General features: G+C 43.8%; 1 protein-coding gene across 5 annotated transcripts in view; it reads right to left on the minus strand.

Moving 5' to 3' along the window:
• MDGA2 (MAM domain containing glycosylphosphatidylinositol anchor 2) overlaps window positions 1–13,290 on the minus strand; it is a 315,520-nt gene that overhangs the window by 157,791 nt on the left and 144,439 nt on the right. For all 5 annotated transcript variants that reach the window (XM_042868550.1, XM_042868537.1, XM_042868569.1 and 2 more), the window contains exons 4-5: window positions 7,008–7,204; window positions 3,452–3,584 (exon numbers count right to left, since the gene is read on the minus strand). In XM_042868550.1, the coding sequence (XP_042724484.1) occupies window positions 3,452–3,584; window positions 7,008–7,204 (330 nt within the window). The remainder of the gene's footprint in view (window positions 1–3,451; window positions 3,585–7,007; window positions 7,205–13,290) is intronic.

The following is a 13,290-nucleotide window of genomic DNA, read 5'->3' on the forward strand; positions in this document are numbered from 1 at the left end:
CATCTCATGGCATCAGCTTAATGATTTCCCTAATTGTTCACAAACTAGGCAGGAAGTTTCCTTGCGATTGGTTTTATCGTTGTAATTGATTGTTCTGGTGATGCCACGATACACGATCAAATAATGAGCACGATGGAGTGAGCACAGAGAACAGAAAGGTGACAGGCCACACTGAGCAGAAGCCCAATCTGCTCACCTAGAGACAGGCCTGGTGCTCCTCAAATTAGTCTCTTTATTCCTGTGCATGCACCAGGATGCAGAGGTATGAAAGATCCTGTGGCTCAAATGGTAACAGGGGAAGGTGGGAGACCTGAGTGCTTCCAAGAAACAGGGAAAAACTGGTGATGCACCTCTGACACTGTACTCTCTTAGAGTAACAGGAGATGATCTAGCAGAAGGTTTAACAGGTGACCCAACTGTCATTGTGGAGACCTCAGGGCCTGTGAAGCACTGTGGGCAGTGCAGCAGGATGCCACAGAGCACTATTGGTTCCAGGGGATACAGCAATTGCTGCACTGGTTTGGTTTCACACCTGCTGAGCACCAGTTCCTACCACTGCTTGCCATGGGTGACAGATGCTCCTGGCAGCATGCTAGCATCCTGCTGAGCATAAGCATGCCATGCAGATGGTCCACAAACCCTCATAGAGCCCATATGGCTGCTGAGACAGCTCATGGCCCTGAGCTGCCCAAAATGGTGTGCACATCCGTGGCAAGGAAAAGTATTCCCAACATCACCCTCAGGACAGTAAATCAAAGGGAGCCTGGCGAGCCACACAGTCCTGTCTCAGGTGATAAAAGCCTGAAGCCAGGCAGACAAACCACAACTGGATCAAGGGGGGAAGCCACAGCTGCTGTAGGGCTTGGCTGTTCTCCTTGGTCATCTCTCAGCAGTAACTGCCAAGTAAAGTTCAACCAAAGCTCTCCCACCAGTTCTGCTTATAGACCTGAGAAATGCAGAACAACCAAATTGCCACCAGTTTTACACATAATTAGCAGAAAAAAACTTAAATTCACTTCTAGGCACTTCACATACCAGAAACACCATGCGTGTCTGCAAACCTCATAGACACTTCTGTTCGTCTCTCTATTGTCTCCATAGACTGACACAGCAGTAATGGGCATTCAGCCTTAGATTAAAAGCAGGCGGACAGGCTGGGATTGCTCTTTTAAAACACATCAAGTTCAGGTTCTGATTTGCATCCAGGTGGATTTATCCTGGATTCCCCTGCATTGATGATTTATGTAATTTCTATGAAGCCACACCAGGTGAAGTTCTACCAAATAGCTTTACCAGATGTCACATTAAATGAGAAAAGTTTTGTCCCAGAGTCATCAACACATCAGTCACTGTCCTTAAATTACTGTAGTAATTACTATACCTACTTAATCTTGCCCTTGATGACAACTATCACCAGGTTCTTCATGAGATAGTGTGAATCTTTACATTTCCAGGTATGTTGTTTATATATTTCCAGATATATATTTATATATTTCCAGGTATATTGTTTACCTCAGCAGCTATTCTAGAAGAGCTATTCCTGTTAATGCACCAACACAACCTCCTGGAGAAGGCACCTTTCTCCCCCAAAAAACAAAACATTAGTAAGGTGGAAATAATTCATTCCCGTTGCAGCATTAGATCATGATCAGCTATGCTTAGATCAGAATAATCACACTATTTCAATTTTCTCATTACCACAGCATAAACAAACTTCTGGGTTTTGTTTTAATATAAAAGAAAGCCAAATGTCACATTTTGATTCATTTTTTTTCCCCTGGCAAAATCAGTAAAAGAATAAAACAAGTGCTTCCAATACATTTTGATGGATACCTCTGGGGCTGACTGTAACTGCCCTACTACCAGCAGCAGCTCCAGTGCTGGCCATTTGCTCGGCAGTGTGCTGTGAAACAAAATGAGACATCCCATAGTTTCAAAGTCCCTGCCTACCAATCAGAAATTCTGAAAAAGCTGAAGGCAGCTCCTTGAAATAAAGCCAGGAGGGCAGAAATAATGTGAAATGTGCTGGTTCGCATAAAATTCACACCTCATCTTAGACAGCTCAGCATAGAATCAGAGAATGGTTTGGGTTGGAAGGGATCTTTAAGACCATTTAGTTCCAACTGCCTGCTACAGACAGGGACACCTCCCTCCAGAGCAGGTCGCTCACACCCCATTCCATGGCCTTGACATGTTAATGCTTCAGCTATTTTGTACATTTGCTGCCTGTTTTTAGTGCTCCAAGGCATACACTTTTAAGGCAAAACTCCCATAACGGGAAGCCTTCAAATGTAGTGTTTCCTGCAGAACACTTCTCTGGAAAACACTTCTATAACCCTATGCCAAGGACTTTGCTCTTTAACCATAAGCCATGTAAGACACATCAGCTGTTGATCCTGGACATGGAACCCATAAGGGAATCACAACCTATGATTTCCACCCTCTTGAAAACCAGCACACGTCAGCATGCTTGCACACCCTGAGATCAGGAGGCGCAGCAGTAAAAACTAAGGGCAAGATGCACAAGTGGTATCTGCACAGGGACAGGTCCAAAGAAAAGAGCAAAGGCTCAAGAAACACCACAACATGGACAGAGCTTGGCCAAAGATAGATAAATGTCTGCTGCAGAGCACTGTGACCTGACTTTTTTTTGCATATTTCCTTTTGAAGCAATGAAACTCTGAAAAAAAAAGGCTTATTTTTTCTTCTCTAAGTAAGAAATTGACATTTAATTCATCACGAGAACATCTCAAGTGCATCAATATATAAATCAATCATTTAAATTGATGTAAGAATACAAAAAGGCTGATTCTTTTCCTAAAATACTTTGTTGATTTAAAATAACTACTTTCCAGCAAAGTGTTGAGCGAAGTATTTGAAAGTGTTTGGAGGACTGGAAGGGAATCTTCTCCTCTGTGCCCAGCCCTGGCTGAGTTGTGCTTTCCTTCTACCTCACTGCAATACTTGCTTTAAAATCAAGTCTATTCATACCAATGAAACTCTCCGACATGGGAGGAAAATGTGAATTGTGTTATAAAACCTAGAAAGTGATAAACACTGATAGAAATAATAAAATAATAGAATAATAGAATGGCTTGGGTTGGAAGGGACCTCAAGGATCAACTCTTCTTCAAATCCTACCTTTGGTGAGAAGAGGGAAAACAACTGCCTGTACAACGTGCTCCTGAATAATTCCTAGCACCGTTTGGTTGCACACACATAGAATCATAGAATTGCTCAGGTTGGGAAAGACCTCAGAGATCATCACATCCAACCATACTACCCTAACCATACTACCCTAACAACCCTCGTGGCACTGAGGGCCATGGTGGGATGGGTTGGTGATCTTACTGGTCTTTCCCAAGCTGAACAATCCTAACATTCTGTATGTTAAGTGGGAGAAGAACGCTGTGCAGCTCAACAGACATCAAATGAGCTGCTGGAGGCCCACCTGTTTTGTTGGAGAGTCGGAAGGACACCATCTTGTCAGGGATGCTGCAGACATTCCTCACTGAGGCGATGCAGCTGTAGTTGGCGTAGTCCTGAGGTCGGAGGTTCTTCAGCTTCAGGATCTTCGTTTCCCCCTGTGCGAGCAAGAAAGAGCGTTAGGAAAAACCTGTGGAGGGGGAGCCAGGAGGACTTATTATTTTAATGATTATTTTAGACCTTGCTTTTGTTTTGTTATAAGTTACTTCAGAATTGCTTAGAACTTATCTTTTTAAATAGCAGAAAAAAAAACAATGACTGGCATAGCCTGACACCATAGCCCACCTTACATACATCGAAAGTGAGAAAAAAAGAGAGGGGGAAATTGTGTTGGCAGCCTTAGAAGTCACAGAATTATTCTGGATATCGTATCGCAAGGTACAATCTGCTTGATGAAAAAAGCTACAGAAATCTTGCTGGCTTTCCTTTGAAAATGAGCTCCTGATGGGTTTTATTTTTAGCCAGTTAAAACGATGGAAACGACAATCCAGGGGCCTGAGTGGGATGCGAATGAAGGAGTTCCTTCTGACACAGTCGAGTGAAAACTGCAGTTTTCTACAAGATTTCCACTGCCATCTCCTCCTTCTGCTGCCCACTTCCAAGTCTTTGCCTCTGTTTATTCCAAGAAGCATCAAGGTTTGGAATGGCAGAGCACCCCGGGAGGCCAACAGTGACCCACAGCTCACAGATCAGCCAAAAGCAAACTGAAAAATGCCCATTGTCCTGTGTCTTGCTCAAGCTGCTACAACTTTTGATTTCCATATGCCTTGGGAAGCATCTTCAGTGTTTTTAGTAACATCATGTGCATCACCTGCCTGGGTGTATCTAGGGGGGAATGTAGTTTGTGTAGCTGTAGTGTGTGAAACGAATGTAAAGAAATCACACAAAAAAAAAGCAGTAGAGGAGAAGATACAGATAGCAAGAAAAGAAAAGAGGCTGGGAAAGAGACTGTCATTAAATCAAGCTCAGTCAGTGTTTGGAGCATGGGAACTGAAGTGCTTTGTATGTACAATCAGTCCCACAGAAATGATGTGATTAAAATCAGGCTCACACTGATTCAGTCTTTGCACGATCCAAGCCTGGAATGGCTGATCCTGAGGATAAAGGTCCTGCTTTGAGAAGGGGTTTATCTGGACTAGAGAAGGGCCTGATCCAGGGCAGTGGGAACAACATTACCCAAGTGATTAACTTCTGGATTGGACCCAAAGAGCAGCAGCTCAATCCTTAGCTGCAGACTCCAAGTTGAACTGGTGGGTTGAACTCACGATGGCATTCTGGATCATGTCCCTAGATTGTAGAGATTGGTAAAAATATATATATTTTCTCCACTGGTCCATATAATTAGTCTAATTACGTCTAATTGTGTAATTATTGTAAATACAGCAAATTCAATCTTGTTCTGAGGCTGTGCAATTACAATGTGCAACGAGGAGGATGCAAACTCTTTGGAAACAAATCTGCATCAAGATTTCCATTTTGAAAAGTTCCGTATTTCAGCATTGCCACAGATGAGAACACACACGTTGGCTTTTTTTGCATTTGGGTTGGCTTTTTTCCCCATGGTAGCTGAAAGAAGTAGTCGACATTACCTGACTCATCACAAAATCAGTGCTTAAAGTTCAAGAATTCCCTCTTATTTGCCCTGTTTTCAAAGGGTCTCCTATGATTTCACACAGTAAGGAATCCATTAGAAAAAAAATGCCCTTTTTGGGTACTACGTTTCCAAAAATTGAATTGTTACCCTTTGCTTTCATTTACCTTTCCTTGGATTTTCAGATTGATAACCCAGCTTCAGAGCAATCAACAAACAAATGCCACCTCCAGTTCACATCTTTCAGAACTCTGCAGTTAAATCTTCTCCACCTCACAGAATCACAGAACGGCCCGGGTTGGAAGGGACCTCAAGGATCACGAAGCTCCAACCCCCTGTGCCATGCAGGGCCACCAACCTCCACATTTCACAGCAGCCCAGGCTGCCCAGGGCCCCATCCAACCTGGCCTTGAACACCTCCAGGGATGGACGGGGCATCACAGCCTCTCTGGGCAGCTGTTCCAGCACCTCACTGCTCCCATAAAGCACCTCTCTTCCCACCAGCCCTTACTGGTTGTTACCTCATCATATGCAGAACCAATTATGCAAAGACGTGTGGTGGACATTTATGACCTTTAAACCTTTAATTACATCCTTTCCCTTTATAAACATATATCGAATCTTGTAGGCATACAGATGAGGTACACTAATTCAACTAGACCTCCAATAAATATAAAAAACATTGTGGATGAGCTTTGGACTATCAACACAACCATGTGATTTATTCATTACTTCATCCCAGACAGAAGTTCTAGAGTGAATGCCTCCACTAACCTGACGATCTTTTTTGATTCTAATTTCATGTGACACATTTTATTTGATCCTTTCTTGCATGATGATAGGAAAGGTATTCACTGGCATTTCCATACTGAGATATAAGGCAAAAAGGAACCCCTTAAAAGACACTCTCACTTTCTAATTAAATTGTAAAAATACACTCATTTACACACTTGAGTCCAAAGAAACAAGAAACATTTGCTAAACTGAACCTGCACGCATTAAATTAAAAATAATTTCATCACTTTTAGGAGACCAATAACTTGACTGCGTAATCTAATTCTCATCTCTGCAAGGTTCCAGGCTACGCATTTCTCAGTAGAATACCAAGCCATGGTAGCAATATAAAGCTGTCAAGCATAATAAGAAGAAAAAATGAAGGTGCTTTCAAATCATTAGCTGAAAATTATTTATGAAATCTGCAGCATGCTTTCTGTTCTGAAGACCAAATTAATGGGCAGTTTTCACTTGTCTTTACTCGTTGTTGCTTGAGACTTTACAAAATAACACTGTTTTTTGGCGTTGCTTTTTTTTTTTGCAAGCACCACTGCACACAATTCTCCCCAGACACTGGGATGTGCCACCTTTTTATTTTGAGACTGTGTAAGTGTGCTAACAATAAATTAAGCTGATCTAACTTGACAGACCCTTTTGTTGGCCCTGTCTGCTTTCGTGGCCCTAAGCGATGGTGGGAAGATGTACAAAAAGCACTGCCTGCCATTTTTGCCACATCATCCTTCAAGAGTGCAAGTCTGGAACAAAATAACTTGTATTCAAAGCAGAGAAAGGTAGAATAACAGTAATAAAATAATTTAAGAATCCAAAAACTGGGTGACCACAGAGTTTAGCCTACTGAAATGCTTTAGAGGCTGCACCTTCAGAACAGAATGTATGAATAGGAAATAGCAGTCAAGTCTGAGGACTGGGCTTGCAAGCCCAAGCAAAATGACTTAGGGACTCCTGCAGATCTCACTCCCTGTGCGTCTTCCTGCAGCCTCCTGCCTCCTCATTTCCTTACCAGCAATTAAAAAATATCTTTTCCATGAGCAAGCTGTGAATCCCCACCAGCAGGGATGCGCGGACAGAACTGCCGCACGTCCAGCCTCAAAGCCTCTGTGCAAGGAGGGATGGAGCGCAGCCCCACGGCTCCTACCTGTGTGAAGAAGGGCTCGTAGATCTCAACTCCCTTATCAGAGCCCTGCAGCAGCACCTCCTGGCCACGTCTCCAGCTGTAGCGGACGGGCGGGTTGGAGTTGGCCACGCACCTGAGGAACACAGTCCTCTCATAGTAAAACTGCTCTTTTGCTTCACCGATGCTCTGGTGGACTGTCACTATCGGGTCATCCAGATCTGGAAAGGCAGAACAGAGAACCGAGGTCAGGTCATTGCTGCAGCCTGCAAAATAGACACGATACAATGGTAGCATCCATCATTTCTGATACGTTTCCACTAATGTTTAGGTTTCACTTGGTTTTCATCTTCACTGTTTATTTCATACATATGATTTCAATTTAAGCATCTCTTCGACAAAATAGTTTATCAAGCTTTGGTAATAAATAGTCAGATTCATTTGCATCCTAATGGCAGGATCCAGTAGAATGCTGATCATGCTCATGCATCCATTTTCCTTTAAAGCAGCAATTTAATACAGCAGTTTAATGCATATTTCCTTATTTTGGTCGTACGCATTAAACTTCAAGCAGGTAAATTCATTCAGGCTTTACAACACACTTCTCTTGATTAAAATACAGATATCATATAATTACTCCCACCACATCATGGCAGAGAGAATTAATTCCCCAGAACAGAGTTTGTTCATTTTAAATTCAGAAGAAATAGAGATAGCCATTGGAATGTAAATACACCTAATGAATTACATGTGGGCTTTATTCCACCAGGAACAAGTAGACCCCTGTCAGTGGGGGTTTGCTATAGTTCATTACCAGCAAGGACAGCAACGGCTGCTGCTACTCATTCCTAGATAAAAGCATTCAACCTCCAAGCAACGTGGTCAGCAGTTCTGCATTGAGCTTTAGGGAAGAACTCTGCTGCCCGACAAGCTGGCAGCCAACGTGGGTTGCTGCCCAGTGGTTACAGCACATACACCACAGGGTGTGGGAGCAACTGGCCCCATTAGACCCACACTGCACACAAATAGACCCATTTTGCACACAAATATGGCACGTTTCCATGTGCATCTCAGCTTTGCCTGGAATAACTGCAGAATGTTGTTAGCAGCACTTTTTTTTTTTCTCCTTAAAATAAAATATAAATAACACGTCAGGTACTGCTTAATTATTTACCCAGAAACACAACCATATCATCGCAAAGGCTTACTACACATCAGTGCCTATCCAAATAGAATGCATCACACCCCAGGCCATGAATCAGCAACACACAGAACCCTGAGCTCAAACCTCATCCCAGCCAGCAGTGCCAAAGGGAATGGCGCTGTGTCCAAAGGCACCCACACCTCTGTTCCTCTTCATAGCATCATATGGCCTGGGTTTGAAAAGGGCCTCAATGCTCATCTAGTTTCAACCCCCCTGCTGTGTGCAGGGTCGCCAACCAGCAGACCAGGCTGCCCAGAGCCACGTCCAGCCTTCAGCACTGGGTTGGGTGCTTTGGTGGAAGCATCACTTGCATTTCGCTCCCCCAGGTGCCAGCTGGATGCCACCGCACAGGACTCTGCAAGATGGATGGACCTCAGCATAGCAGTTCTTAAAACATTTCCATTTTTGTTAGTGTAGAAATTTAGAGAAACAAAACATTAATAAGTGAAGCCCGTCATTAACAATCTGATAGATCACCATACTGAAGAACAGACTGCACTTATTCTGTAGAAGCTTATACTTGCATGTGTGCAACAAGAAAAAAGCTTGAATGTCTCGATCAATTATAAACAAAACATGTTCCAAAATTTGGAATAATTCAAGCAATAATACTTTGCAATGGTGTATGAATTTTAAGTAAATGTTATCTTCTCCCTACTCTACAAAACATTTTTGTGAATATCACAGAAACAAATTGTGAATCTGTTGTTCCAGATTAGGATGGCATTTTCTAATGAGATCTCATTTTTGTTTTAAAGGTTATTTTAAATCACAGCAGCACTTGAAAAGGGATGGGATTGCGGAAACGCCATCTTCTACTCACGCAATAGGAAATAAAAGGAAGAAAATTAGACTGCTTCAGTTTGTAGCCCATACACCTGCAGAGATCCAAGCCCTGGGCCATGATCCGGACTAAAATGTCATTTTGAGGAAGTTGCTCAGGCCTACACACACACTGCATGGCTTAAAGCCTGAACACGGGGCTAGAGATGAATCACAGAAGTGCTGAGGTTGGAAGGGACCTTAAAGATCAACAATATGTGAAGCCTATGGGCGTAATGTCCAAGCCGTGGCAGGATGAGGCTGGCTGGACATGGAACTGCTTGCATGAGAGGCCTGGAAGTCTTGGTGGAAAAGCTGAATGCTCAACCCTACATCTATGAAGGCTGGTCACATCCCAGCCTGCAGCAGCAAGAGTGCAGCACATACAGGGCACATACAGGATCTCCCCTCCATCCACACCTCTGAGACATCCTGAGCTCCATGTCAGCGCTGATCTGTCTCCATTCCTCAAAGAGGAAGGCATGGATGTGCTGGAGTGAGCACAGAAGGCACCAAGAAACAGAGGGCTGAAGCAGGGGACATACATACAGGTGGGGACTGGAGGGGCTCATGTGGCCAGCCTGGGGGAGAAAGTGTGGAAGGGTGACCCAACGTCTTTCTCTGACTGACTACAGTCTTCTGTAGAGAAGATAAAGGTCAACTCTTCCTAGCATTACAGAGGAAAAAAATCATGAACCAACAGGTATATGCAGCACCCAGAGAAATTATTTCTGGCTGAAGGTGAGAAACTCCTCATGAGATCAGACTAGTGCCTGGCCAGGGTCCTAGAGAGACTGTGGGATACCTGTCCTTGTTGGTGTTCAAAGCTTGACATGCTGTGATTAGAACACGGGGTTGGATTAGCTTTACCCTGTGATACTAAGAGTGATGCCATCCCTTGCTCGTGCTGCCTGCCCTCTAGCAGTGGGTCTGTGTGCTCTAACCCCAGCAACAACCAGCTCTCCTCTGCAACAGAGAGAAGCACGTGCCCTCTGTCCACATAGCCCTGATGTGGGATGGATTCTGATAAGAGTTAAAGAAACCTCAAAGAAATCTAAGTTGGGAACAGAAACGCAGCAAAGCTTCTGCCAAAGCATTTCGTAATGGTTAATGAATACAAAATTGGCACTGCTGATTTTTCCATCAGCAGTTGGGAAGATCTCAACACCTGCATCACAGCAAAAGAAGAAGCACTAATAGGAGACAAAATAATGCTTGCAATTGTTGTCACATTTCGCCAAACAACTGCCTGCCCTGCTGCGCTGCAGGGTTAGACAAATGTTTCATTTTTGCTGCCTTGTTATATAAGGCTGCATTTTGCTCAGACAGTGTGAGAGCTGCAGACATAATACAAAATACATTTCTTATAATACTGCCAAGGTATTCTGCAGAGCTATTACAGTGGAGGCAGGCCAGTGCCAAATTGATAACCTCTGGGCTATTTTAAAGCCACCTGATCAGTATGGCACTGATGCTCACTTATCAGACATCTCCTGAACTCCAGTTTTGATGTTTAATTGAATCGTCACTAATATTTAAATTTTAAAATAGACCAAAAAGAAAAGACAAAAAAAAAAAAAAAAAAAAAAGGACATTTAAAGCTTGGTGCATATGTTTAAGTATCTGTGGGAGACTGTTCTTCCATAGCAGCATGTGAACGGCCAAGGCTCCCAGCCTCTCAGCCTTGGGAGGAAGCCATTGACTTCTGCTATTGCACACCATTAACCATCTCAACAAGATGCATTTCTGACGTGCCTGATGAGGAAAAAAAAAAAAAGAAATTCTAAAAGTTTCATTTCCAGGATGATCAAATTATGAAGAACTAACAGAATAATCAGTCTCCGTATTAAAATGAAGTCGTGAGTGTTGCTATGTAGTTGAAGTCTATAATTAAAACGAAAATAATTACAGAAGTATGTTTTCCACAGAGGTTTATGCCATCATTAGGTTCAATTTTTCAGTCTTTAATCTTTGAATTGAACCAAACACTTTGTGAAGCCCAGATGGCACAGGCATGTTCAACACCGCATTGGAAAAATTCCCTTCGTACATCCCGGCGTTCTCAAGCAATCCCAGCATGAACAGTTCCAAATGGGTCTGATCTAAACAGGTCGGGAATTGCAGCGCTGTGGTTGGCGATGTCGGTGTAGGAGGTGTACAGAAGAATGGCAGATAATGAATATCCTCTGTATGCTGAATGGCAAAGCACTGGAGAGCCCACTGGCTGTGGGCAGGGAACACAGACGGCGTGCTGCAGCCCTCAGCTGAGCTCCAGGGAGTTTCATGTGGGCACTGTGAAAGTGGGACCACGGTCTGCATTTGCTATATCGTGTTTTTCCAGCTGCTGGGACTGCACAGCTTGCTGATTTCATTTGTTAATTAGCTGCCTTTGTCTTCAGATGCTCAAAGCAAGCAATGTTTGGAAGTCAGGATAATAATAAATAAACCACGCATCTGGTAGACGGATTGAAACTGCCTCATCAAGACACCCACAGAGGAGGCAGCAGTGATGCATGCATTCAGCCTGCCTAACTTCATTCTTACATTGCAAAACACAAGGTTCTTCCCACAGTTTTCCTCACTTTAGCCTTCTTGGCCTAACCTAAGCTATCAATACGTAGGCAGGTTTTAGGTGTTCGTGGTACGGTATGACAGAAAGCAGTTGCACTTGATTTAGAAAATGGATAAAAATCCAACAAATGTGTATTCCTGCATACCTGCAGGAAAGATAACAAACTATCCTGTCTGCCATCCATTAGCACGTAGCAGTGCTCCAAACAAGCTGGCTGGAGGCCAGGAACAGGGGAGCCAAGATTCTTGCAACTCCACACGAGATAACTCTTTTTTTTCCTTCCGCAGCGCCTTGTAAGAGATTCGTAATGCATATGCAGTGCTGCCCTACATGTGCAGCACAGACAGAACCCCAGAAAGTACACATCATTTACAAGGGCAGAGCTCCTAAGGCGGCCAGGCCTCCTTGTGAGCTCCAACAAGACCAGCACTGTGACCTTGGCAGATCCCCGATGAGCTTATAGAGACCTCCAATAGCATTTTGCAAGGATCAGACATGTGCTAGAAGGCTGGAGGGGTGCTAACATCCACAAACAGACATCAGTCCCTGTACAGACCCTTCTGCTTGCTTTGCTCTGCAGAGGGCTGGAATCTATCAGCAAAGAGTCAGAGAAAAGAAAAATATGCGATGTAGTCTTATAAAGAAAATGTTTTAGTCTCCTGATGAGATTATAAGTGTACCTTGATGAAACGTGTGCAAGCTGCACCCGCTGGATGAAGTGCTCCCAGCAGTGTGTGCTAATGTCACTGCTGTACAGCCCTGAAGGAAGGTAGCAGCAGTTTTGTTTATCCAAGGACCACAAATGCAGTCCACGTTCATTATGCATGAGAGTAAATTAGCACTGGATCCCTGAGACAGCAGATACATCAGCACTGAGGGGTTTGCATTCATAGCACAAACAGCAGAAAATGGCAACCCTTACAGTATTGAACTTCGATGTGCATGTGTGGACACAAAGCAAAGACTGGTGGATTTTGCAAATCATAGAGTCACAGGATGGCCTGGGTTGCAAAGGAGCACAACGCTCATCCAGTTCCAACCCCCTGCTATGTGCAGGTCGCCAACCAGCAGCCCAGGCTGCCCAGAGCCACATCCAGCCTGGCCTTGAATGCCTGCAGGGATGGGGCATCACATCATGGAGCCATCCTGGAGGCTAACAGTGCTAAAAATGCCCCCTGCGTGGTCTGAGAGAGGAATCCTACCCGCTCAGCACTGTGCTGAGACACGGCCGGGCTCACTGCTGGCAGTAAGATGGAGTAACACAATTTTCTTCTGTACATAGAACTGGTGACCTGAGTACAGGATCCTAATGGTGTGTCAGCCACTGCTATGGAAACATTCAGAAATAAAAGGGCAAACAGAAAAGCAATGGAAAAGTACCTATGTACTGGAGAAAGTACTTATGACTTTACTTGCAGGAAAAGATACAAAGAGACAAATGCATTTATCAGAATCAAGAGTGAACTGTAATTTCATTATAGGATGCAAGCATCTCTTGGTGGGAAAACAGCGGGGACAAAAGAGCTCTTTTGGCTCCTGGTTAGATATACAGCAAGCAGCAATAGCTGTAAACAGAAGGAAGCCCAAGGATGCTGATGGCCATATCCACATACAAGGTGTGTAAGAAATAAGAGTGAAAGCCACTCTGCAAGGACAGGCAGAGAACAGGAGGGCAGTTATGAAAGCAGCCCTAAGGTACAATTCTGCCG

This window comes from Lagopus leucura, unplaced genomic scaffold (assembly GCF_019238085.1).
Source record: "Lagopus leucura isolate 7727_CA_CO unplaced genomic scaffold, USGS_WTPT01 Super-Scaffold_1, whole genome shotgun sequence".
In the NCBI taxonomy this organism is placed as follows: Eukaryota; Metazoa; Chordata; class Aves; order Galliformes; family Phasianidae; genus Lagopus; species Lagopus leucura.